The 24,397-nt window shown below is 42.3% G+C and overlaps 1 protein-coding gene across 2 annotated transcripts in view; it reads left to right on the top strand.

Moving 5' to 3' along the window:
• Nucleotides 1–24,397, top strand: part of tenm1 (teneurin transmembrane protein 1) — a 168,459-nt gene that overhangs the window by 28,310 nt on the left and 115,752 nt on the right. For both annotated transcript variants that reach the window (XM_038699968.1, XM_038699967.1), the window contains one exon: nucleotides 24,019–24,262. In XM_038699968.1, coding sequence (XP_038555896.1) covers nucleotides 24,019–24,262 — 244 coding nt within the window. The remainder of the gene's footprint in view (nucleotides 1–24,018; nucleotides 24,263–24,397) is intronic.

Here is a 24,397-nt window from a genome sequence, read left to right as displayed (position 1 = left end):
TTAGAATGCAGAAATGCAGAACACACACTCAAACAGCACGCACTATCACTACTGTCTGTGACATATTCCGACAACAATTTAACATCTAAGAGTAGCGACAGAGTGCTAGGTGTTCCGACATAATATGCTCCACTATAGACACATTCAGCACAAATAGCCTGCAGAGGCTTGCTGTAAAGCACAGTATAATAATACAAGAGCTCCACCAAAACATAGAAAAAGCAAGGCACGGTCACAGTTTCACCAGAATATGAGAAGAGCACTGCATAGCCACAGTATAATATATAAATGTGTCATCATGTAGGCCTAGTTAACAAGCTACAAAAGCGTTTGCTTTTCACCCCAACCATGTCAATCACACTGTCACTCATTAGGATCTCTTTCTTTGTCTCCATCGGCATGATGGCATCCAAATGCCACTTGTGTATAGGAGAGGGTCAACAAAAATTTTAGGCCAATTTGTGATAGGCATGAATGAACAAGTTCAGCTGCTGCAGCAGTGCACAGTTCTTGCATGTTGCACAGTTGTTGCTCACCAGATCAGTTTCATCATCTTTCTGCATCTCTGAGGCAACAGGTTGTGACAGTCTGACTGTTTATTCACTGAATTCTCAACTGTTGCACCATAATCGAATATAAATCGATGTGTGTGAAACTTGAAAAAGAACTCCAGTGTATTGGAATTGGGGTGTTTGTTTTCTTCTTTCTCTTGTTTATTTCCCTCGTCGTCTTGTTTTTCTACCTGGTCTTGCTCAGCAGTGTTGGTGTGGTTGCCATGCTAACATTAGCGCTGCACCTGCTAATGTTAACGTCAGCTAAAGCAGCAATCTCTAACCGTTTTGAAAATAAAGTTAATCAGTAAATTTTTCACCCTCAGCCAACAGAGCTTTCTTTGTTTTTTCTCTTTTATTCTCTGCTCCCCCCTTTGGTCGTTTAGTGCCCAGATTCATTTTCTTTTAACTTGGTCAGTGATAATGTTCCTAGTAGCTCATGCTCAATTTCTGGTTTCCGCCTTCAAGTGACCTTTCAATTGGCTACATATAAGGGTATCATGATTGTGTTTAATGAAAGGTATATTGAGCCAATATCAAATGTTTGTGGCTGGTTGCATAAAATAACTTTTTTGGAAATGATCAAAGACAAAATTATTGTTATTATTATTGTTATTGTTTTTATCAATACAATGACCCATTCTGAGCTGCCCATAAAGGCATTTGCAAAAATTCCCTATGGTCAGTCCTTCACTGTTTCTAGCTGACTTGTTTAAATATGAGAACTCTTAAATATGCACTTGGTGGCTGCATGATAAATGTGGTAAAAGACTGTGGCTAAAGCCACGTTTCCAAGGCAAAACAGTCAGAAAGAACCATTTTTTGTACTGCAGTGTAGAGCTAGTTAGTCCTAATTTTATGATAAGGAAAAATGTGAGAATGACTTGTTTCTTACATAATCCTCCTTAGTATGTTTTACGTTTAACGTTAAAAAAGAAAATGCTTTTTGTAAGAGGATTTACCAATGGGTTTGGTGAATATAACGCTATCTTGGTTTGGATGGGGTTGCTGGAGTGTAAACTTCCCCAAATCCAATAAAGATTAGGACTGAGCCTCTAATGTGTGTCATGCAGGACTAGCTCCAACACAGTGGATGTTCCAGTCCTAGACAGGTCTTTTTCTAACCTAACCAACCCTACAAAATAAATGGCCTTGGACGTAAATAGGCTAGGTTACTACTGCAGGTAGGAACCTAGCCAGACATGCTAACGTTTGAAGCTCACATTAGAGCAGACAGACTCTTTACATTTATGCTCTCATCACTCTTATCACTCTTCCATGGAGGAATCCAAAGTTAGCTAAACTATTATTGGGCAATTGCTGTTCATGGTAGAGGGTTAGTTCATGGTTAGTTGTTTGGTTTAATTTCTAAAATCTGTGAAAATATTAAGCAGCATACACAACTAAGCATGAAGGTGAGCAACACCGACTGACTTTGTATTCATTCCCCTTTTGTCCATCTGGAACCTCAGGGTGTATTATAATCTGTTCATGGAACTACAGATCTGGTAGTTTATAGGCCGAGTGGATATGCTCCACCAGTTCTTAAGGTCTCCATCCCTCCCTGGAGGAACTGGTGTTAAATTCAAGGTACATTCATCTCTTGTTTTTCTGTCTGTAGTGGAATAAAGGGAATGACTGCAGCCCTGCCTGAGCAGGGAAGATCCCTGTACGATTTGGGAACGAGCAGAAATGAGTCTATCGTGTGAGATGTGTTGAGAGATGATCGCCTCGGGGAAGCATGAGCCGAGCCCCCTCATAGCTGCAGAGCGAGAGAGAGAGATAATGGGGTATGCGGCTGACAATAGGTGGATGCGGTTCTTCTTTCTAGTCTTTTTGGGTCAGCACCACAGGTTTGGTCAGCTCACAGACTCAGTGGAGGACACAGAAAAAGGAAGAATGAATGAGAGTAATATCTCATATGTCCATCCTTGCCCTCGGTTGCCCTCAGTCAAATCCTCACCATTATGCTTTCATGCCTGATTTATGTGATGTGGCTTCTTTTCTTTCAGCTTTACAAGACAGGAAACAGAGGGGTGGCAATCACTATAAACCATTTTTCGAGCTATATTTCTTCCCATTTGCTAACATCAACTGTATAACTTGCACAGTTTTCGAGCTATATTTCATCCCATACAAGTGATCTAAATAGCAATAAAATATATATTTTCTTGGTTTGGATTAACTACATTCTCTTGTCTTCATAGCCCATGACAATGCTTCTTCTTTTCCTGTGGTGTGATCTTGAGTGGGCAGGGTTTACTGTATGAGAGCGCTACTTACATCTGAACCATCTTAGTTGAATGGATTTCCTGAAAGAAGGAGCGAGGGGGGCCAGCGGGTGAAACGTGCCATGTATCAAATATATATCTGCAGTTGTATGCTACATTAGTGGAATTAACGCAGGGTGATGCACAATCACTGGTAATGTTTGGCCAGAGGCAGAGAGGGAAGACAGGGAGAGAAATCTATAGATTAATACTCATGACGGTTGCACAGCCATGAGAGGCAACTCTGCGTGGGAGGGTTTATCGCAGACGATGGTTATGATTGCGTGGATGTAACATGGGCTATAATTGCTGCTGAAAAAAACACGCCTGGTTGGTGGTGCTGCAATCATCGGTTAATACTTTAATGAAGACATGATGGCTCAGAGATCAAAACCTCTCCAGTTGAGATTGCTGTTCCAGCTAATTTTACTTATACAAGCCCAGAGTGGTTTTACACTCCAGCACATTGAGCTGAAATATTTCTTTTTGTAAAGGATTCTTTCACACTGCTGTGTACACTTTGCAATTTTGAAACTTTTTTTTTTAATGCAAATATTTACTGGGGGCAGCCACAAGGGAACCAGTTTGTTCAGTGAATGCCAGGTAATTGCAGTTATAGTTATACTTTAAATTTTGTTTTGCCAACAGTTAACGTCAGGGATCATCCCTGCACATAGCTTTTGTTCATCTGTCAAGTTTCTCTCTTCACTGTCCCTCCATTTCTCAACACCTACCAGTATCATCAGCCACAGGCTCTAACCACCCGCGGCGAATGTGAATTAACAGACGGCATGCTGCTCGCCGCACCTTGCTTGCCACTGAAACAGATTCATCACAAAGACCTAGATACCGCCTCCTCTTACTAATACACACACACACACATACACACTTTCACCCTAGAATAGCACCTCACATATCATACATCTGTGGTGTTACACCTTTCACACTTATATACTGTACTTTGTGATCAGGAAAACAATAACAACGCAACAGATTCTTCTTCTTGGCTTTCTTTAGGATGCTCCAATGCTTTGTAGGTTTCCATGTTTGCAAGTAAGCTTCATCTGACAAAATGTTCCTTTGTATTTTCCTATCTGCTCAAAGCCTCTGATCTGTACTCAAAATATATCCCTGTTCACATTCCCTCAATTGCCACATTTATATATGAGTGGGAGATGCTAGAAAATCAATGTCAATCGGAAGTTGAAAGGAAGAGAGAGGCAGGTTTGCCCATAGGTCAGAGGTGCATTGTGGGATATTGACTGGTCCCCGGTGCTGCAGTGGGCGTGTTGAGAAAACACATCTACACAAATATTATTGACAAAGGCAGTACAACATGGCACCCCAGTAAACTGGACAGATACTCTATTATCCTCTAAGAGGAAATTCATTTTCACAGTCAATACACAAAAAACACGGAACACACTCAAAACGGAGGTATACAGGAGGGATTCATGTTTGTACCGAAAATACATTTTTACAAGTGTATCATAATGGGCCCTCATGAGGATTTATTCATACCTTTTGATCCACCGTGAAGAATCTTCTGATAGTAAAAGGTGAAAATGTTGTACCAATCCAGCCTAAATTAAAGCATGCAGCAAGAGTGTGCTGTTGCTGACCAGCCATCTTTGAACATGTAATGTATTTTCACTATTTTAATTGCGTCGCCTACGGAAATCAATAGTCAGTCGGTTAAGGTGCCACACCGAATGGGGTGGCACGGAAGGATAAAGCACATGCCACTTGAGATGACTGCAGTGCTTCTGACTTGGCTGACTACACCATCAAACATAATGGACAGCGTTTGTTGGTGGGAAGCCAGTGTGGGATCATGGTCTTGTCGGCAACTCCTACTGGCTATTGGGTCTCCCGTATGGTGGGCTTGGGGTCTGGAGGGGATATTATTCTCGGTTTCCTGATTAAAAGAAGCAGTATATCAATGAGAAGCTTGTGGTTTGTCTACTCCCTCCCCAGGTCAACAGTGGGAGTTAGCAGTGACAGACTGGAATGTAGGGGTAAGTGTACACTGAAAATTGGAAAAAAGGCATCACACTGATTTTCCCAATGTTGCCTGATGTGACATGTTCTTGAAAAGTTCATTTCAATCACTTGGCACACCATTGTACAGTTGAAGGTACAAAAATAAACTTACAAGAAAGTACCGTATTGTTACTGTATGGGGTACTGCCCCAGGGAAAAAAGCTCATTATTTTGAGAGTGGAGAGCAGTCTTAGGAAGATATGAGGAAAGGTGCGGTTTAATGTTGGCCAACTCCTTGGAGATAATACCTTGTCCATAGCAGAAAATAAACAGAGGGTAAAGAAGTTGCCTTGGGAAATAATTACTAAATATACATAGTAGATAAACATCATAGCTTCACTTGGTAAAGAATGCTTTATTCTACATTCCTGTCTTGAGATATTAATTACAGTGAATAAAAGTGCTGGACAGAATAGAGAATGTGACACAAAGGGCATCTAAAGTTCAGCCAAATCAAGTATTAACAAAAAGCTTCATTGTCTTAATTGTTTAACTCTTAATGCTGCTATAAATCCTAAATTTTAATTTGAGGCGTCTCTAGCTGTCCAGTCGATGTCGTATTCTGAAGTGTTCACCAATGGATCATTTTAGCAACATGGTACAGACGATACAGCTACAGTTCTGCCTTAAACAGCTGCCACACTGAGAATAAGCTATTTTCTTCCAAAGAACTTACATTGTACATATTCTTTTTGCTTTTTCTTATAGCTTGCTGAAGAATTTTGTTGGTGCTGTAAAGCATTGCGCTATTGTCATGATAGATAACCTGCCCAGGATTTCAGTGTTACATAAGCCCAATTCCAAGCACTCTGGGTCGAAGAGGCGTTGATAGAGATGCCATTCACTCTGTTACAAGTCAGTGTACCTTCAAAATGATTATGAAGCTGTTATTTTAAGGTGAAAATACTACATAATATTGCTTTATGCTTACACTGGCGGATGTCTCTTAACACCAGAAACCTTATTCACAAGTTATTTTGTTCAGAGTAACACTAAACTTAATATTGGGTATGTAGGTATACATAGGAACTGAAACTAAGGATTCAGTCAACATTTAACACAAATAATTTAGCATTTCAGGGTTCCACGGTCATATTGCACAGACATGTAAATGTAATGTAACTATTATTGTACAGATATATTAAAGGAACATGTAATTTCTCAGCAAAAGATACAAAGCCTCAACCAAAGCAAAGGCTTTGTTCTACATGTTCTGAATGTGTGACGGGATGGGAGGTGATTGAAACAGGCTCAGTCAGTTATCAGGTTTGTGTGCAATAATGAACTATAAATATATGGTAAAGCTAACATCCTGCTAGTATTCTGCAGCCCCCCTCTGGAAATAGAAGACTATTCAGGCTTGTTAGGCTTCTAAGAGCTACCTAGAAGTCTGTCATTTCACATTAAAGTAGCCTAGCATTGCCACTTTTATGGATTTAGTACTCACTGGACAGCAAATGATATATTTATGTATAGATTAGAGATGGGAGGCAAACAAGGTTGTCTACTCATCCCACATTAGCTTCTGTGTGTGTGTGTGCGCATGCATACATGTGTGCCCTTGTCGGTCCCTCACTGGTACAATGCATTTCCATTATAAGGCATATGCCACCCTGTGTTATGGTGAGCTGAGCGGTTAGCTGTTATTGTGACTGTCACATCTATAGAGGGGAAGGGAAGGGGATATTTCCTGTTTAGATGCCACCAATTTCCTCTTCATGCATGGTGCACACGCAGACGTAACACATGTACACACCCACACACAATTGATAGATTTATTATAGCGTGTCAGGAAAGTGCAGGCTTCACATTTCAGCAAAATGGACCCATTTGGCGGGCGAACGACTGCACCCCAGCCCCCCACCCCCCACCTAACTCTTCTCCCACCCCACCCATCCAGCCGGCGTGCCAGCCCACTCAGCCAAATCCGGAACGGCACCAAATACATGTTTCTGTCACAAGCTTCGTGTCAGCTTTTTTACATGAGCAGGAGAAATGGGGAAAGAACGGGTCATTCTGACAGTTGGAATCACTCTGTGTGGATCTTAAATGTTTTACGGCCTTAATGGGCCTCCCGAAATAGATGCAGTGCTAATGTCCTCTGACTCTAGGAAAAAGGGGAAGAATGTGTCTGTGCTAAGTGTATTTGTGTGCTTGAGAATTTGTGTGAGGGTGCGCGCTTGTCCGTTTGTGTCTGTCGCTGCTCGTGTGTGCGATTCAAATGGGTTTAAATGAGGGATTCACGCATGCAAATGAAGCCACTTAAATCTGGGTCCTTTTCCCCCTCTATCTCAAAGGACACCCTATTCTCAATTTAGAGCACCACTTTGACATCGGAGGCAAGGCCCTATAGGGGCTTGGTCTTAAGTGGTGCACTATAGACTATAAGGAATCATCCAGATTTGCCTTATATAATCTCTCATCCTTAGAGATATCCACAACAAATCTTCAACGAGCTCCTTGCCTGATGCAGACACTAAACATAACCCATCGCCCAGCTTGAGCATTAAGCATTACCTTTTGAAGAAGTGTTCAATATTGTGGGATTCCTGGCATTCGGTGCTTCCAGACAGCATTTGCTGCTTTAGAACAGTTAACCATCTCCCAGCATGGTTCCTCCTCTCCAGACAGACTCTGACTTAGAATATTGATCTATCTGCTAGCTGTATCCTTACCCCTCAGACAATCCATACTAAATGTATTAGCTGTGGAGAGAGCTACAATGTCCTCTGCAGCTAATCATATTTAGCCACAGAGAGAGGTATCTTTAAAGAAGCAGCCTATTTTCAGGGCCAGAGTGAATTGTCCAGACCAGAGGATGGTACTGCAGTGTGCAACATCAAAAGGTGGGCTTTAGAGGCCAGCATATTAGAACACCATTTAGGTTCATCTGGAAACATTAAGGCCTAAAGTGGATGTGGGGGCTTGCACAAGCAAATGCACATTTGTTCTTTCATATGCAGGAATAAGTTTGATACACCTAGTATGATTTTTCATAATTTCTCCTCTCTCTCCAGTCTCTCTCACACACACACACACACACACAGACACAGTTCTGCATCACAGCAGGCATCATACAGGAGAGCTGCACTGATTGTTGAGTGGGGCAATCAAAGGCTTTGATAATCAGAGCTCTCTGTCTCGCCAGTTTGGAATGATGGTGGAACTGTACAATAAAGAAAAGGTTTTATAGCAGATGCCCGATGCCTGGCTGATGTGATTGCTCTCTACCTCATTCACTGGGTAGCAGGGGATGGAAATCAGCCTTGAGCTGGGGGATAGGGCTATATACTGGCTTGTGTGAGCTCCTAATGCTGTGCCACATGTAATGAGCTTTGGATTTGGGCCCCCATCATGCATAGAGTTTTCCGCCTAATCTGCTAAATACTTTGTGAACTATTCATTACATTTGTTTGGGTTGATTTCCACACTGCTACTTCTGTAGAGATGACAGTAGTACTTCGTTTGGCGGAATCTCCTGCAAACCGCTCTGATAACACCTGTGCGGCTTGATGCAGCGAGCGCATTCCTGGCACTCATCTACTCTCTTGGTGGGGGTGGGGGGGCTGTTGGTGATGTGTGTTTTTCTAACCATTGATTTCTCTGAATGTGCTCTGAGCACTTCTGTGTTCATCTCCTCCTGTCTTAGCTCTTGCCAGAACCTTTTTGGACATATGTGCTTTTTAGATTTTGTGTGCCTGTGTGTATGTGTGTTTATGTGTATATGAGGAAGAGAGAAGCAGGCAGAGAGAGCAAGAGAGAGGGGAGAGTTTTTGACAATCCGTCTCCAATGTGTTTTTTTTGACTGTGTGCATGTGCTTGTGAGTGGGTATGTTACCTCTACTTGTTGGTTGACAGGCTGTTGTTCGGCCTTCTGACAGACAGTTCCATTAAATCATGCTGCAGTGGTAACCCACAGTGACAGGACGCCATTGCCTCCCTGGGATTCCTCCATCAGGGTCTCTCATGCGCTTAACGAGGAAGTAAACATGCTAAATTGTCTGCTGGAGATGAAGTGAAGAGGCTGTCTCAAGGCTGCATGTCATGTGCGATGTCCACACATATTAGTTCCCTTACTTGAAGCAATGTACATAACACAGTGAGCATACACGGCTAAGAGCCATCTTTGTTCCTTCAATAGTAAATGTACCGTGCCTTATCTCCATTTTATGAGAATACACAACATTAATGGTAATGTTGTATGCAGCCAACAAAAAGAGAATGAACTCAGATATGTGGGCCATGCATAATTATACATTTGCGCATGAGGGAGGGCATAATTGTGGTTAGAATGGTTAGAGACTTCCAATTCTCAAAGTATGTTGAGATATAAAATGGTAAAACACTAGCCACCTAATAATCTTTTTTATGCATTGGACGCTTTGAGCTTCTGAAACAAATGCCTGTTTCTTAGACCTCAGCCACACAGACAGTATACTAGAAACCTCTTTGTGGTTTTCTGATGGATCCAAATTTTTCAGCACACAATTATTTAGAGAGTATGTAAGTACAGACTGACAGCGGTGCTTTCGTTGCAGGAAGTCGTGCAATAATAAATGCAGCTCCTTTGATGACTCCTCTAATAAAGGAGTGCTGCATTCGAAGATGCTGTTTGTTGTTTGCGAATCTTCCTGCAGATTGAGGCAGAGTCTGCCTAGGAGGGTGCCTGGTGAGAAAACACTGAGTGGATTTTGAAGAGGTGTTGAGTGCAGGGGATGATGGCTCTGCTTGTTCCTTTTAAGGTTATTTTAAGCTGCAGACCTGCAGGGTGTGTGTGGTGTGTGAGTGTGTGGTGTGCGTGTCAGGGTTGTGTTTTAATTAGAGAGACAGGAGTGTGTCCTTGGGCTGCCGCAGAGGGTCAGGAGAACCTGGTAGTCTGGGAGAGCAGTGGCTGGGACAAGTCTGGCAGGCCTGCTAAACACCCATTACCCAGACGTGTAGATGCACTCAAGAACGCACGCTGACGCCCACAACCGTACACACCCATGCACACACAAACGCACATACGCATCCTGGTCTTGGCGCCATTCCTGTTGGCCAGTGATACCATGGTAACTGAGCAGACTGCCTCTCCATGTGTTCCGTGGCCTTCTCTCGTCTCTGAAAGCAAAATTACCACTGGCACTACTCTGGGGAGATGGATAGAGGCATGGGAGAGGTAGGCAGATTGAGAAGGGCAGCAGTAGGTGGAGTGGAAGGAGCAGGAGGAGGTTGAGAGGGAGGTGAGGGGAATTGAAAGAAGAAAAGGTTGAGAGGGTAGAGGGAGGAAGCACCTGACATTTATGTTCCTGACCAACAGAAAATGCCACTTCAAGGTGGCATCTCTCTTTCATTCTCTGTTGCTCTCTCCAGTTTCCCTCTGACCCTAGGCTTGCCTCCGACACCAACTTCCATACATCTCGCTCCATTCCCTCTCCACTTTCCACTTCCCTCATTTCCCTGCATCAACCCTTTTCCCATTTTCATATGTCTACCATATGACCTCTGGCTTTTATCCAGCCATTTCTTCATCTCCCTGTATTCATTTCCATATCACAGGCCCTCACCTATGCCACATCACGCCCATCTTTCGTCAGCTTTCCTCTTTGATTCTTTGCCTCCGAATCCTCTTTAACCTCCCCTCTTTTCCCTCCCATACCTGATTTTGCATCTCCTTCTTTCTCTCCTTTTCCCCCCCTGCTAATCCCTTCCTCATTCTCTCCCCACACACCTCTGGTGTGCCTAGCCTGGGTCCCAGCCGATGATGGGACTCATAAAGCCTCTCAGATGAGGCGATAGCTAATGGCTGTTGAATAATGCATGGCAGGCAGGATTTAGAGAGCCCAGTCTATTAGCCTGACCAAATACTCTGGGCTTTTATTAAAGACCAACACTTACAATTACAAACTACATTAAGGCCGGGGTCCTGTCTCAGCTCCCCCTCTTTCGCCATTCGTCGCTGTCTCCATGGCCATAGCTAAGGCAGAATATTATCTTTTGCTTTTTTAAGATTTTATAGCCTGGAGCAACTGACCCTTTTAGAAAGGGGTCACTGACACCCTTTTCTGGTTTTTGTGTCTTTTTTTATGTTATTGGGTCAGAGGTTAGTGGCCCTTTTAGTCACAGTTGTAGATAGAAAAAGAGATGGGTGAGGTGGAGGGCAGTGATGTCACATTTTCATTGTTGCTGTTCGGTATGAAAACGGAGGGTTGATGCATATATGTAGGCTTTTTATGTCTCCCCCTGCTGTGGATTGTTGTTTTTTTGTGGCTGTCTCAGCAGCTGTGTGTATTAGTGTTAGTGACAGTGTGTGCTTGTGTGCATGTAAGATTGAGATACGAAAACTGAATGTGTATGCTTTCTGTACACACCTGTATTGCACCCTGTGCGCCACTGCTGCAGAATTGTCATCATCTTCTAAATGAATTTAAATTTTCTCTTACTGTTGCTGCTGCAGATGAGACTCCCTCGCACATCATTCCACATGATTATGCACAAATTTTAATGGCTGCTAATAGCTATAAGTGTCTAGAAGTGTGTGTCCTTTAAGTGGCTTCTGAATGGCCATAAAATGTTGTTAGCTAATCACTATCTAAACATCCTTCTACCTGGTTATGTTTAAGTGCACACTTAGCTGTCTCTATGGAATAGTGTATTGACCTATCCCCAAACATTGGGATTGGTATGCAATGTTTCATCTTGCATTTGCATACTACATTGTGACACGTCTGCATATTCCTGACAAGTTTGCAGAGTTAGATATTTATGTGTCACACAGTCCTCTGTGGTATTTTCAGAATGAGACCGTAGTCAGATGATCAATGGTCAGGGGGCTACCGCCATCTTGTCAGCCCAAGGGTTCCGTTTTTATATGCTGACAGATCTTAAGCATGTAATTCAGGAAACCAGGGGATATCCAGGCCATGTCAGATACAGAGTAGACACCATAAGGGATGATAGATTGATGTCGGTCAGTTCAACACAGAAAGTGTCAACCCTAAACCCTTGATCCATCTCCATATAGTCAACCTCGGTCCCTCGTCTGCCATGTTTCTGAAGTAATTACACGTCTGATCCACCAACGATCAGATGAAAAGTTGCCATTTAATTTGTGGCCAAAAACATCAACCTCTTGAGCTACCACTTCCTGTTTATTTGTTTGTATGTGTGTGCGTGTCTGTGTGTGTATCTCTCTCTCGCTTTCTCACTGATGTTTATTTAATCTGATCTCCTGGCTGACCCTGCGGCCAGCCAGTGTTCCTCAATAGACTTGCACTCTATATATAGTATTCCCTAAATGTCACAGACTTCCAAAGCGTGCCTACCTCCTTGTGTAGCGAGGCATGCACTTATGAAGCATATATTAAAATATGGTCCAAACATTTGTGTATCAATATTCACAATCTTCCTTTCATAAAAGTATGTATTCAAATTAATCAATTTATACTGGAAAAGTGATACAACAGTCAGAGATACAGCTGCATCAATACACAACCACCTTTCTGAAATTCTGTGTGAAATTCATTAAAAATCAATGCAGATGGTTCTGTGTTAATTACATACAGATCAAAATCCAGTTAAATTTCCAGTCGGTGTATGACCCGCCCCTCAACTGCTAGCTAGCTACTCTTGCCAACTGCATATCTACTATGAGCAATTCCCGCCCCTTCTACTGTGTCTGAAGTTGCCTGAAATATTTATATTTTATTTGAAGTATGTAAAATATTAAAATATGGCACCACAAACCTCTGTGTGTGGACAGTAAAGTTACAGACAGCAGCAGTCAACCTGAAGATTGCACCACTAGGGTTAGCAGCTAACACTACATCCAATGCATACTGACCTGAAAATCCCCAGGCTGAATGCAAAAAGCCATGAGATTAGCGTTGTATAAAATACCAATTTACTGAACCTGAGGTGAACAACGCCTAGTCGACAGCATGTTAAGTGAAAAATCCATTCTCCTTGAGACTAAAACGTTATCACTTCCCATGGTTACTGCAGTATGTCACTATGGCAGCAGACACCATTTGTAATTCTGTACTTGAAATAAAAAATGAGGAAATACTGATCTTTTTTATTTAGTTACCTAAATATTAATACCTTCAAATCCTGAATCTAAGCAAAATCAATAACAAATCACAGCTGAATCGATTCATTTTGAATTAGCCTTGCACCACAGTGCTGAATCTATCAAATTTATCTGTCTCATTTTTGCATCGTATGCATAATGATCTGTGTGCAAGGGACAGATACACACCCCTACCATGAAGATGGTATTGAGCATTTTTGCCCAAGTACGAGAGTGTCACTAAATGTCTTGTTTTCCGCTTCACCTATCAAAGAAGCTAATTGAGTTTAATAAGTGAGTGGATCAAGGGAAATCATGTCCCCAAAAGAAACAATAACGGCGTCTTGGTTGTAAGTGTTTTTGTTGAAAGAGGATGAGGGAGGAGGCCTGAGCACATATGGTAGGTATCAGGCAGGTCTTACGGATATTCTGATTGCATCTCTACAGCTTTATACTGATATGGACATTAACAAATGACTCAAAAATGTGTGTGTGTGTGTGTGTGTGTGTGTGTGTGTGTGTGTGTGTGTGTGTGTGAGTGTTCACCATTCAGGCATGTGTTGAGACAGCAGAGGACTGCAGTGTCTTATCTTCGTTAACGGTATTCCTTTGTCTCTCTGGAGGCACGCAGGGAGCAGAGGGCAACTGCGGTCTGATGTGGGGCATCTGTTCCCACATTTGTTAAGCTTCTCCTGGTGTGTGTGTGTGTGTGTGTGTGTGTGTGTGTGTGTGTGTGATTTTAAGAGAGAGGAAAAGGGAGACAGACGGATAGAGCTGGAAGAGTGCAAAAGCGTATGCATGTGTGTGCGCTGTGATCGGTGTGATAGGTGCGGTCGGTGGAGTGGAACGGCAAGGTGTTGTTGCAATAGAGGGCAAGTGCCGACTTGTCATTGGTCTGTGTTAATGCTGACCCGGGGCGGTGGCTGCACTCACCTCATTGACCTCAAGATGGCCGCCAGTCGAGTATGCAGGTGGTGCTGAAGACACATCTCTTTCCTGTTATTCTCTCCCTCTCTCTTCTGCGCACGCTTTGTTTCTCTATCTCCCTCCACCATCTATTATATGTTCCAGTCAGAATAGCAAGCAGTCCTTTATCCTTTCTGTTATTCCCCCCGTCTTTCCCATATTCACACAGTCCTGTCCTCTTGTGCACAGGGCAAATATGTATGTGCGCCTCTCTGAATGCTTCACTTTCCATACTGTAATCTCAATGGGGACATTACACGCATAATCTACTCTATAATAAGACTCTACTTGGCCCCAGATGCCTGGTTAAGATAGGAAGGGAGATGTGTTAATTAGACTAATTTACAGCGCTAGCTAGTAAAGAGCAGGACCCCTTCACAGACGACCTGCTTCTCCTTGAGAAGAGCCACAGAGTTACTGATCAAAGTTTCACATGGCACACCACTGGGGATCTGGAGGTGAGCTGAGGTAGTACCAGTAGACTTCTTTAAGTCAAGAGCAGCGCTAGTAGATGTAATGGGAATAGGAATTATTGACTGGAGCGGCGTGGTATGGAGATAGTGTCTCTGGTGTGCCATCATTGAGACGGAAAGCTTATAGTACCCTGATTTATGACTGCTGTGGAGAATTGAGTGCTTCATAAAGATTTGCCGCTGGCTGAGATGGAGTAATCAGTGAAGTGATCTGACTTTGGTGGATTACAGTTCCAACGAGTTGTAAAGTCAGTTACAATGCCTTGACTTTGTCTGTCGGACTATGTATGTGGAAGGAGTTAGAGTCTAACTCTGGCCCTCTGTCAAGGTCATATGGATTAGAAATGATTGGGTTTCCAATACTCTACTGGGGAGTTCTGCATGATGAATCATCACTTCATTCCAAATCGACACCAATTAACAAGGATTTGTTTATTCCGCTGTGGGACATGCTGTGGATGTTCACTTGGAACACACTTTCTCACTCCCTTTCTCTTTTCACAAGCAACACTGTGGCATTTGCAGGGATTAGCATGGTGTGTATGTGTGAGTGTGTGTTTGTGTATCTGTATCTGTGCACGCGTCCTCGTGCGCCGTGGGGTTTGTATTTGTTTCCGGCCTGCGGATTCACATTTTATTTGTACACTCGTGCACGTGCGTGTGTTGCGTGTGGGGACGTGTTGCCACGTGCGTGTCCACAGTCATGTCACTCAGTGTTTACTGTGTAGCCCCGCTCTGTTTGTGCCAGTGGCTTCATGTCTGTAAGGTATGCTATATGAAAAGTGAGATTGTGGAGCCCAATGCCAGAGCCAGTGAATTCATTTGCATTCATTCCACTGCCTGTCTCTCCTCAGAGCCCATTCTAATTACCAGCAGCTCAGGTCTGCTACAACACTGCGCATACTCTCTCTCTCTCTCTCTGTCTCTCTCTCCAAGTGAAAAAAATGGGCTGCTGGTGGTGCATTCTTGTAGCTTTGATACTACTCTCTCTTTAGCCTGCCAGGAATCTCTTCATGTTGGTTTGTTTGCTGTCAAGCCCAGGCACTTTCTCCTGTTTTAGTATCGGAGTCAGAGGCAATCTAGTGTATGCATGTGTGTGCAGCGAAACTCCTCCATGCTCTGTGTGTGCTTGTTGTGATTGTTTTGGGGTTGAGGGAAGTGTAGTGTGCATTGATATATAGGAGAGAGAGAACGAGGGGGAAGGAGGGTGAGAATCATGATGCTTGTAGAAGATAAATGTGTGCACTAATCAGCGTAATGGCCATTGTGGCGTTTCACCTCCTGAGTCTCAAACACCTTGTCACGCCCTTTTTGTGCTGATGCAAATTTCTACCAAGACTAATATCTCACATCACACCACTACTGAGCATACTCCAAAGCAGTCATGTGGAGACTAATGCATGCATGCGTATGATATGCACCAATGCGCACACACGTATACACAAATACCTGTACAACTCCATGGCAGGTGGCAATGACCGGGCACCCTGCAGCAGTGACAAGGTCAGGAAGGATCAGGACACTGCTGTGCTCTCAGGAGAGACAAGCTGAGCTCAGCTAGCTGCTGTTCCACTATAGGCTACATCCAGTAAAAATCTGCGCTGACCGCCAAAACTCATGAAGATCAAAAAAGATCAGCTGATTAATAACAAGTTTTAAACAGATCATTTAAATAGTGCAGGACAGAAAGGGGGGAGCTGTTCTGGAAATGAAATTTGAGCACAGGCCCCTACAGTGAAGTGTTTGAGTGATGGTAAGCCTCTTGCTGTAGAGCTGAGGAGCTAGACTCAGGAGGTTTCACGCCCTCTCCAGGGAAATGCAACTTTCAGAATCACCTGCAGCCTAAACATGATTGTGGTTGTTGCTCCGGAGTTGTTTTTCAAGATGGGGTACAAACAAGCAATTACGCAAATGTGCACATAAATATACACCTTCATGGAGACACATGCACATGCGCACCAATACACACACATAGTTGCACGAACATTGAGTGAGTCCTCCGGTATGAAAAAGCCAGATGATGCATGGCTGCTAATTATCAGGCTCTGTATGAAAATCGACTGGGTTCCATATGAGAGAGAAACACTCTTAGAGCACTCGGTTTCTTCATTTGTATTTTCTTGCTTTAATTGGACAACATGATTGTGTCACTTTGTTAAATGGAGATCCCACCGTTTATCCCAGTGTCTGCAGAGATGAATCAATGGCTGTTTTTATTCTAATTGCTGTCTCAGAGCCCGCTGTCATCAACGTAATTATCAGTGTTTCTGCTGCCATCGCTGCTGTTTTCATCATCATTGTTACCACTGTTATTACCTATGTTATTGTCATTATCTTTGTTATTTTCATCCCTACCACTGCTGCTATTATCAGTAAAATTATCTTCATCAACGCCATCATCGTCACCATGATCATTAGCAATATTAGACCCTGTTATCATACAGCCACTATTATCGATATTGCCATCCTTCACACCGACTTCATAAGCAGCCAACCAGTGAAAAGAGTCATATTAGAACTTATAATGTCTGATGAGATAATGTGTTATCTCTGGTCAGGAGATCTGTTAAGACAAAGACAAATTATTACAGAGAGTCAGATGGTCAGCTAGAGCAGGATCCCATCTCATTACCGCAAAAAAGAAGAACAAAAAACAGTGAGTTCTAATTTCAGTTGTCTGACCTTTTTATGGGGTTAATTATTTATTTCATCGAAGCACAGCAGTGGAATAAACTTTGCGGCAATTTAATGCAAGTCAATTAAGAAGCGAGATAGATGAAAAGCTATCCTGGGGGAAATTATAAAGCTTTTATTTTTAGAGTGGGGTGGATGATGTGGTTTTTGCTGGGCCTGGTCCAACAATAGTGTTAAATGTTCTCTAAAACAATCACTTTCCTCTTTTAGACAGGCAGGTTTGATATTGTTGAGGTCAGGCACTATGGATTTTATAAGGCTTTCCTGTAATAAGTGAAATTAACTCTGCACTAGAGCACTGGGCACAATAATGAAGAGAGGGAACGGAAGAGAAAGGGGGCATGAGCAAACAGAGAGTGAAGAAGAGAAGGAAACCCAGTTAAATATTAGGCTTTAATATTATTGTGGCTCGTGTTTTTATGGTCTGCCACACACCAAACTTGGTGGTCTCTTCTTATTAAAGAAGCCATGCATTCTGTGTTTGCAGATTTCACACTTACAAAAATGATCGGGGTAGGGAGGGGGCCCTGAAACTGAAACTTAACTTCATATTGCATTATTAAGATTTTCACTGGACCCTCCACCTTTGACATAGAAACACACTCTCACTTGAATATCTCAAAACAATATATGATTTATGGCACGCATAACAAAATTAAATATATAAAAAATGAGGCCGCACTCTTATTGTGTATAAAGAGCTGCTAAAAAATGAGTGAACAGAAGAACTGGCTGCTGATTTTGATGAGGAACACAATGACCCAAGACAGAGACTGAAAAAGTTAAACTCTCCCCCACCCAACAAAGCCACAGTACCCTTCAGCAAATAAAAAGGTATATCTTTTTCCCCTCTAATAATTATCACACAGTCCCTTATTGCCCATCATTGCTAAAATATCAAAATGTTATTTTCCCACTGTAGCCTCCTAAATTTTCTCTGCCCAATTACAGAAACCATGTACAGGTAGCACTGAACATCTGGCAGGCACATCCAGACTGAAAGTAGAACATTTTAATGACGACCATGACGAGCTTTCATGAACAAGATTATTTTGCGCATGTGATTCGTTTTTCGTTCAAACAGTTTCATACCTGCTTATTAATATCCCTTCCAAAGAGAATTGCACCATCATGACAGCTAACTCGTGACACACAAGAGCATTACTGTGTGTGTGTGTGTGTGTGTGTGTGTGTGTATGCTTAAGTCATTTTTTACTACGCTCTCCTCTCATTACTTGTATCACATTATAAGTACGACTTGGCAGTAAATGCCTAAATACTTGTCATAAATACTTAATGTAGGTGCTATTTTAGGTCCATCTCACCCACAGTAATGCATTTTTAATAACTGCCCCTAATACCTGTTACCTGTAACATTTCCCAGTAAATCCCCCTAGATCTCCCTTCCACAGGCTTTAAAACGCTTTTCCTCATATCTCACTTATGTAACCAAAAGCTGATGATTCCATGAAAATATCTCATACGCGACTTTCCAGAAGTGTCTTTTCTGGAGGGCTAAGTCCCAGAGGAACCCCAGGGCAGAGGATGTTATACACTGTCACGACTGTCATCGAGAGCTGTAATGGCACCTCCCCTGGCCTCACTGGATCTGCTCCCCATAGAGTTGATTTGATGTTTTTGAACTCCTGGCTAGCCTGCCGAATATTGCACGGCCTTTGGCCTATATTGCCAGGCCTATTCAGGTTACATCTACTATTTAACACAACATCACAGCTTGCGTGTTTGATGTGACTTTGTGTGAAAGCGCAAGAGAGGAAGAGCGACTTAGCAAGTGTTTCTCTACCATTTGTGCGTTTGTGTGAGAAGAGGGGAACTGAGTGAGTTTGTGGATCTTTAGGAGCAGAGAACCAAAGCAGCCTTAGCTAAGCCTTCTAAAGCAACATCTGGCAGCCCGGGCCCCTGTGTCACCCTACTCACCAAGATTACATTCTCCCCTGGCCCTCTGTCCCTTCCTTTCTCCTCCCCTCCTGTCCACTTTACACTCTCTCCCCTATTCTTCATCACCAGAAAAAAACGTAGCAGGTGAAGTTGTGGCGACTGGATGGAACTGTTATAACAGGTTTTCTAAAAACTCTAAATTAATAATGAACTAAAAGTCATTTGAGACTTAAGAGGCATTATTACTTTGGTTTCAAAACAATTGCAAGCCATTTGGGTTGAAAAACATTTCTCATTTTTCAAAGTCTGTCTTCATGGTTCAGAAAATATAAAGTTCCCTCTATATATATCAGAGATGTTCACAAGTCTTTGAGCTAGAGTCCAAGTCAAGTCTCAAGTCTGTTGTGGTTATTACAAATGCTGTATCACCTGCTGCGTTCAATCCAGGTTGCTTATAAAACTGCATAGCTATAAGGAATACTGTAACTGTAACCTTTTTTTTTCATTTACAGAGCACAACCATGTAATGTGCAATGCAATTATTGACGGCTTATTAAATACTGTAAGTCAAGTGTAACGTTAACTAAATGGCACAGCAGCTGCGCTGTTTGTTGTCCTTTCTCACGTGCGGCTGCGCGCAGCAGATGCTACGTGTATAGGCAGGTTATAGGTAACGCAAGGAAGGAATAACAGCAAGCTCATCAGAAGTTTCCTAAAAAATAAACATTGTTCACGAGTCCCGCACCTCGAGTCTGAGTCAAGTCTGAAGTCTTTTGTCTTTTGAGGACGAGTCTCAAGTCGAGTCTGAAGTCACTGTGTGTGCGACTTAAGTATATATAGATAGGCTTTTTCTAGTCTATTAAGGCATTAATTAAGTAATGCGTTCAATTATTTTATCATACGTTAACGCAGTTTTTATTATTATTTTCAAAGTCCGTTCCTCACTGGATCTGAATACACATACAGTCAAACCATGGGTCCCGGGTCGTGATGTTGATCAGACTGCAAATCACCTACCGAAACAAGCACCGGAGGGAGGCTTTGGCAGACTACGCTGGATGCAGCGAGTGGGAAAAGTAGATAAACAAAAGCAAGACAAGCAATCAAATGCCAAAGTGAAGTGGATAGCTACACACGTAGTCGCTTGGCCCCGCAGGGTCCATGGCAACGGCTTCTGTGCGCTGCACAGCTGTTGCCTATTTAACTTAAGTTCAAATTATACATAACTTTACCTGACAGGCCTTCATCTAGTTTTGCAGGGATGCTCTGCCATGTGAATTCCCTCCTGTTGCTGTCCTCTTCAGTAAACAGTAATAGATTCTGGAAACTTACAAACTCTCTTTCAATGATTTGTGCTGCGCGTCACGTACAAAAAGTTCAAGACAATTCAACTTCGCAGCCGGTGGGCGTGTGCGGGAGACGACCACTTTACCTCACTCTGACAGGGACACTTGCTACTGAACATAGGCTTTCTGCTGCTTCCTGATAAAAGAAAAATGTTTCTGCTGATACCTGTTCAGAAAAAAACAAGAAAACAGATTTATATATGTTCACCTGTTGCTCAGAAGGTACTGTTATGGTGTTATGATCGTGGCTCTGGACTCTAACTTGTTTTAACAACCTAGATAAAAGGTAATGCCCTGGCAGTGGCAAATTTGGTTTCATATTTGATTTACTAACTACTAACTATGAGATTAATTGCAATTAAAAAATGTAATTGTTGTCCAGCACTATATATCTATATACACACACACAATTACAACTGAAAAACTTTTAAACATGATGTTGTTTCACTTACAGAGGCACCTTCATCCCTATTACAAATAAAGATCAGTTTATTCAATATAAATGGTACTACTCTGCCTGTGAAAAAAGTTGTATAATGTCTTGGCTCTGGAGGAGCTTCATAGAGTTTGAGCAAATAACCCCAATAATGTTATCAGGGTTTTCTTGGCTTGGTCTTGGAGCCTCCATTACAAACTGGCACAGACAAGGGAATTTACCATGCAGGGGAAGTCAAACGAAAAATGCTATTGAGCTGCATTATGGGAAGTGTCGGATGTAGCGTTTTTAGTTTCACCTATATGGAATAACATTTTAAAAAGGGTAATTCTGCAGAATGAGTGCTTTTACTTTACTTGATAAGACGCACAATTTTCACTGCAGGACATCTGCTTGTAACGAAGCATTTTCACACTTTGGTAGCTACGTTTACAAAAGTAGAGGCCCTGAGTGTTTCCTCCATCAGTGCTAGTGGCATTTAGAGCAAACATTAGTATTTGTATTAAAAAGAGCTTACAATACAGTTGATGTGTTTTGATCCAGTGACAATCCTGTGGCTGACAGGTGCACGCTGTGATGTGAAATTGAATTTCGCAGCGTTGTAGAAATCAAAACTGTGCTTTCAAAGTGGATTTACAATTTTTGAATGCTGCATATCATTGTCAAGTCATTACAGTGTAACTAAGTCCGAGTCAAGTCTGAAATCAACAAAGTCATTTTCAAGTCAGGTCTAAAGTTGATTTAGTGCCTCAAGCGCAACCTGAGAGCAAGTTGCCCACTGGAGTGCTCAGCTCTGGGAATGCACAACATGTGACTTCTTTTTTTAAACAAAAAATATATGTCTTTGTAACAAATGCTAAAAACATCTACCTCCAGAAAAAAGCTGAAAGTAAGGGATTTCTGGCTGGACTCAAAGGACTCCCAGTTACCGATGAATCAGAAACTGAAGCACCACTTTAAAGCTCCTGGTGCATTACAATTACACACAATGCAGTACTGCTCTAAAAATGTGCTGTCAGTTTTCCCTAAGCATGTAATTTTTAATACTCAGAGGTGGTTCAGACAAAAATAACCTCCATTTTCCAAATCCATTAGATTAGACTAAACAGCACCTCCAGGTGATGACACAAATACATTTCCTGTCATTTTACCAGGTCTTATATAGAGTAAGTTTCAGCACAGTCTTATAAGCTGTTGAAATCACCTAGTGACTTAGCGTGGTGAAAACAAGCAGGCTGTATGTATGTAATTTCTCGCGAGAAAATCTGTTATGTTATTTGTACCGACTGGTGTGTCTAAATATGACACATCCACTGGTTAAGGACATTCATTAACTATAAGTTGACACACAGTTTCAGCTGTTGTTATTCAACTGAAGCCTGTTAAACATGCTAAAAATATCACATTTTATGTGTGAGTGTGAAATGTGCAACACTGCAGATGGCCAAGAGCAATAAATAACAATGGTGGGAGTTCAGTTAGAAACCCCTGCATGTTAACGTGAAACCATGAAATAAACATGTGATGTGAGTAAAGGGTTGTCATGAGTAAGGATGAGATTTCATTGTGTCAATATGCGGAGAATGGTGACAAATAGTTTCTCACAAGCTGTGGAAATGTGACAAAGACAATACAGCCATGTTGGAAGATCAATAACAAGCAATGTGTCTTGGAAGATGAAAAACTTGTCATTTGTTCAAAGACCATTTTGACAGAATTTACACAGCCATTTTGGAAACACTGATATCAAATATGGAGATATATATACACACACAAGCACAGGAAACATCATAAGTGCTACTGTAACAATGTTCAAAATGCCGTTTCAGCCGGACAGATGGCATCATGGAAATATTACTGTGGAAATGTTTATAGACCATTTACAGAACTGTTCTTGTCCTGCCATAGCATTCCTACAGCACTACTACAATATATATCTTGTTAATGCGAAAATCCAACAGCTGAAAGTCGTAAAACCTGATGTGGGGACATTGGTGGATATGACATTGCGTATTGGCTTACTTGTCTGATTTTTAAGATTGCTTAAAATGTCAGTGCATGTGCACAGATTTAGTATTATGTAAATGTTGATGATAACACGTTCCATTACTGTTTCCCTGCAATATTTGGAAAAGATGTTGCCTCAATTTTAGACATAACAGTGCCTTAAGTACAGATTCCAGTAATATGCAGGGTTTTTTTTATGTTGGCAATAGAGAGATAGAGAACTGAAACAAGACCCTTTTATTCCTTACTTTTCTCAGTTTTCATCTGGCAAGAATCAAAAGAATCTGGCAAAACTCTGGTGTTCTCTGGTGTTGTCTGTGTAACACTTATACTTAAATAGTGAAGACTTTGGTGATCTCCCAGGTGGGCCTCATTTCTGGATGCTAAATTATTGCTGACATTTTGGCAGCAAATAGAGTTGTGAGCCAATATTGTCTGTCTACCAGATTCTGAACTTCTTTGTCCCTTACAACGGGTTTGAAGCTAATGTTACGTTCATTGTCAATACAGCTGGATGGAACTGGTCTTTTGGGATGGGGGATTTGCCGTGTTCATAGAACCATGCTGCAACCATATGGCATGAGCTGCCCCCCTAAACACTGATAACTAATGTCCTAGGATGCTTGATGTACACTCATGAATACATACCGACAGACAAACACACAGGTGTCCGCACACATGGAAATACATGCAAAACAGCTTCATCTGCAGTCGTATGCGTAGACACACATTAAACATATGCATGCACATTTCATTTGGCAAAACTGTAATTAGTCTACTCTTGCTTTCAGAAGACTGAGAAGGGAGTGAAAGCAGCAGGGGGGAAGAGACGGGGAGAGGCAGAGTTATAGCGAAAGAGAATGATAAATGATGGATAGAGAGAGCTCTAGCTAGACCCCGAGGTTACCAGTGTGAGGGAGTTACAGCTGGCTAGCTCATTCCGTCGAGCTACAGATCTCATAATAAACATCACATGGGTAGTTTGGGCTGGCGGGTGCAGATTAAGCCAGAGCTGTTAGCTCTTTAAAGACTGCTCAATGTTGCAGCCAGCCAAGAACGTATTTATAGGGCGGCTGGAAGTGTATCAAAGCAGGTAGGAAGGGAAGGCGCTGGACAGGCACAGTTTTCAAGCTGATTTATGCCCCTCAATCAGTATAATAACAATAAACTGTCAACTAACACGCCACATTTATTTGTAATTTATGGTACTGCGCTCCTAATAAACCTATGTTTATTTCTGCCCTTCTCCTCCTTCTTCTGCCTCTCTCTGTCTCTCTGCACAGAGCTGCCCAGCAGTCCAGGTGGTCAGTTCACATTTCGCCCGCTGCCCCCGCCTCCCCCTCCGCCCCACGCCTGCACTTGTGCCCGCCCGGCGCCCTACACTCAAGTCAGCCTGCAGAGGAAGACCATGCCAACGCGGTGCCAGGCCAGCCAGGGCAGCCAGGGGGCAGACACAAGCTCGAGCACAGACCAGGCACAGCTTCACAACAGCTGGGTGCTCAACAGCAACATTCCCCTAGAGACCAGGTGAGAGAATGCAACACATTAAAAAAGCCCCTCTTAATGCACACTGAGGTTTTCTTTTTTTTTCTTCTTTTTTTTTACAATGGTATTACTATTTAAAAAAAATAATTCAGTCAACAAAAGCTAAGAATTTGGAAC

The sequence above is a fragment of the Micropterus salmoides genome, unplaced genomic scaffold (genome assembly GCF_014851395.1).
Source record: "Micropterus salmoides isolate LMB-PRFRI ecotype aquatic unplaced genomic scaffold, ASM1485139v1 Ms_hic_scaffold_5, whole genome shotgun sequence".
Taxonomy (NCBI): Eukaryota; Metazoa; Chordata; class Actinopteri; order Centrarchiformes; family Centrarchidae; genus Micropterus; species Micropterus salmoides.
The sequence above is the reverse complement of the archived record's forward strand: the minus strand, read 5'-3'. Positions and strand labels throughout refer to the sequence as shown.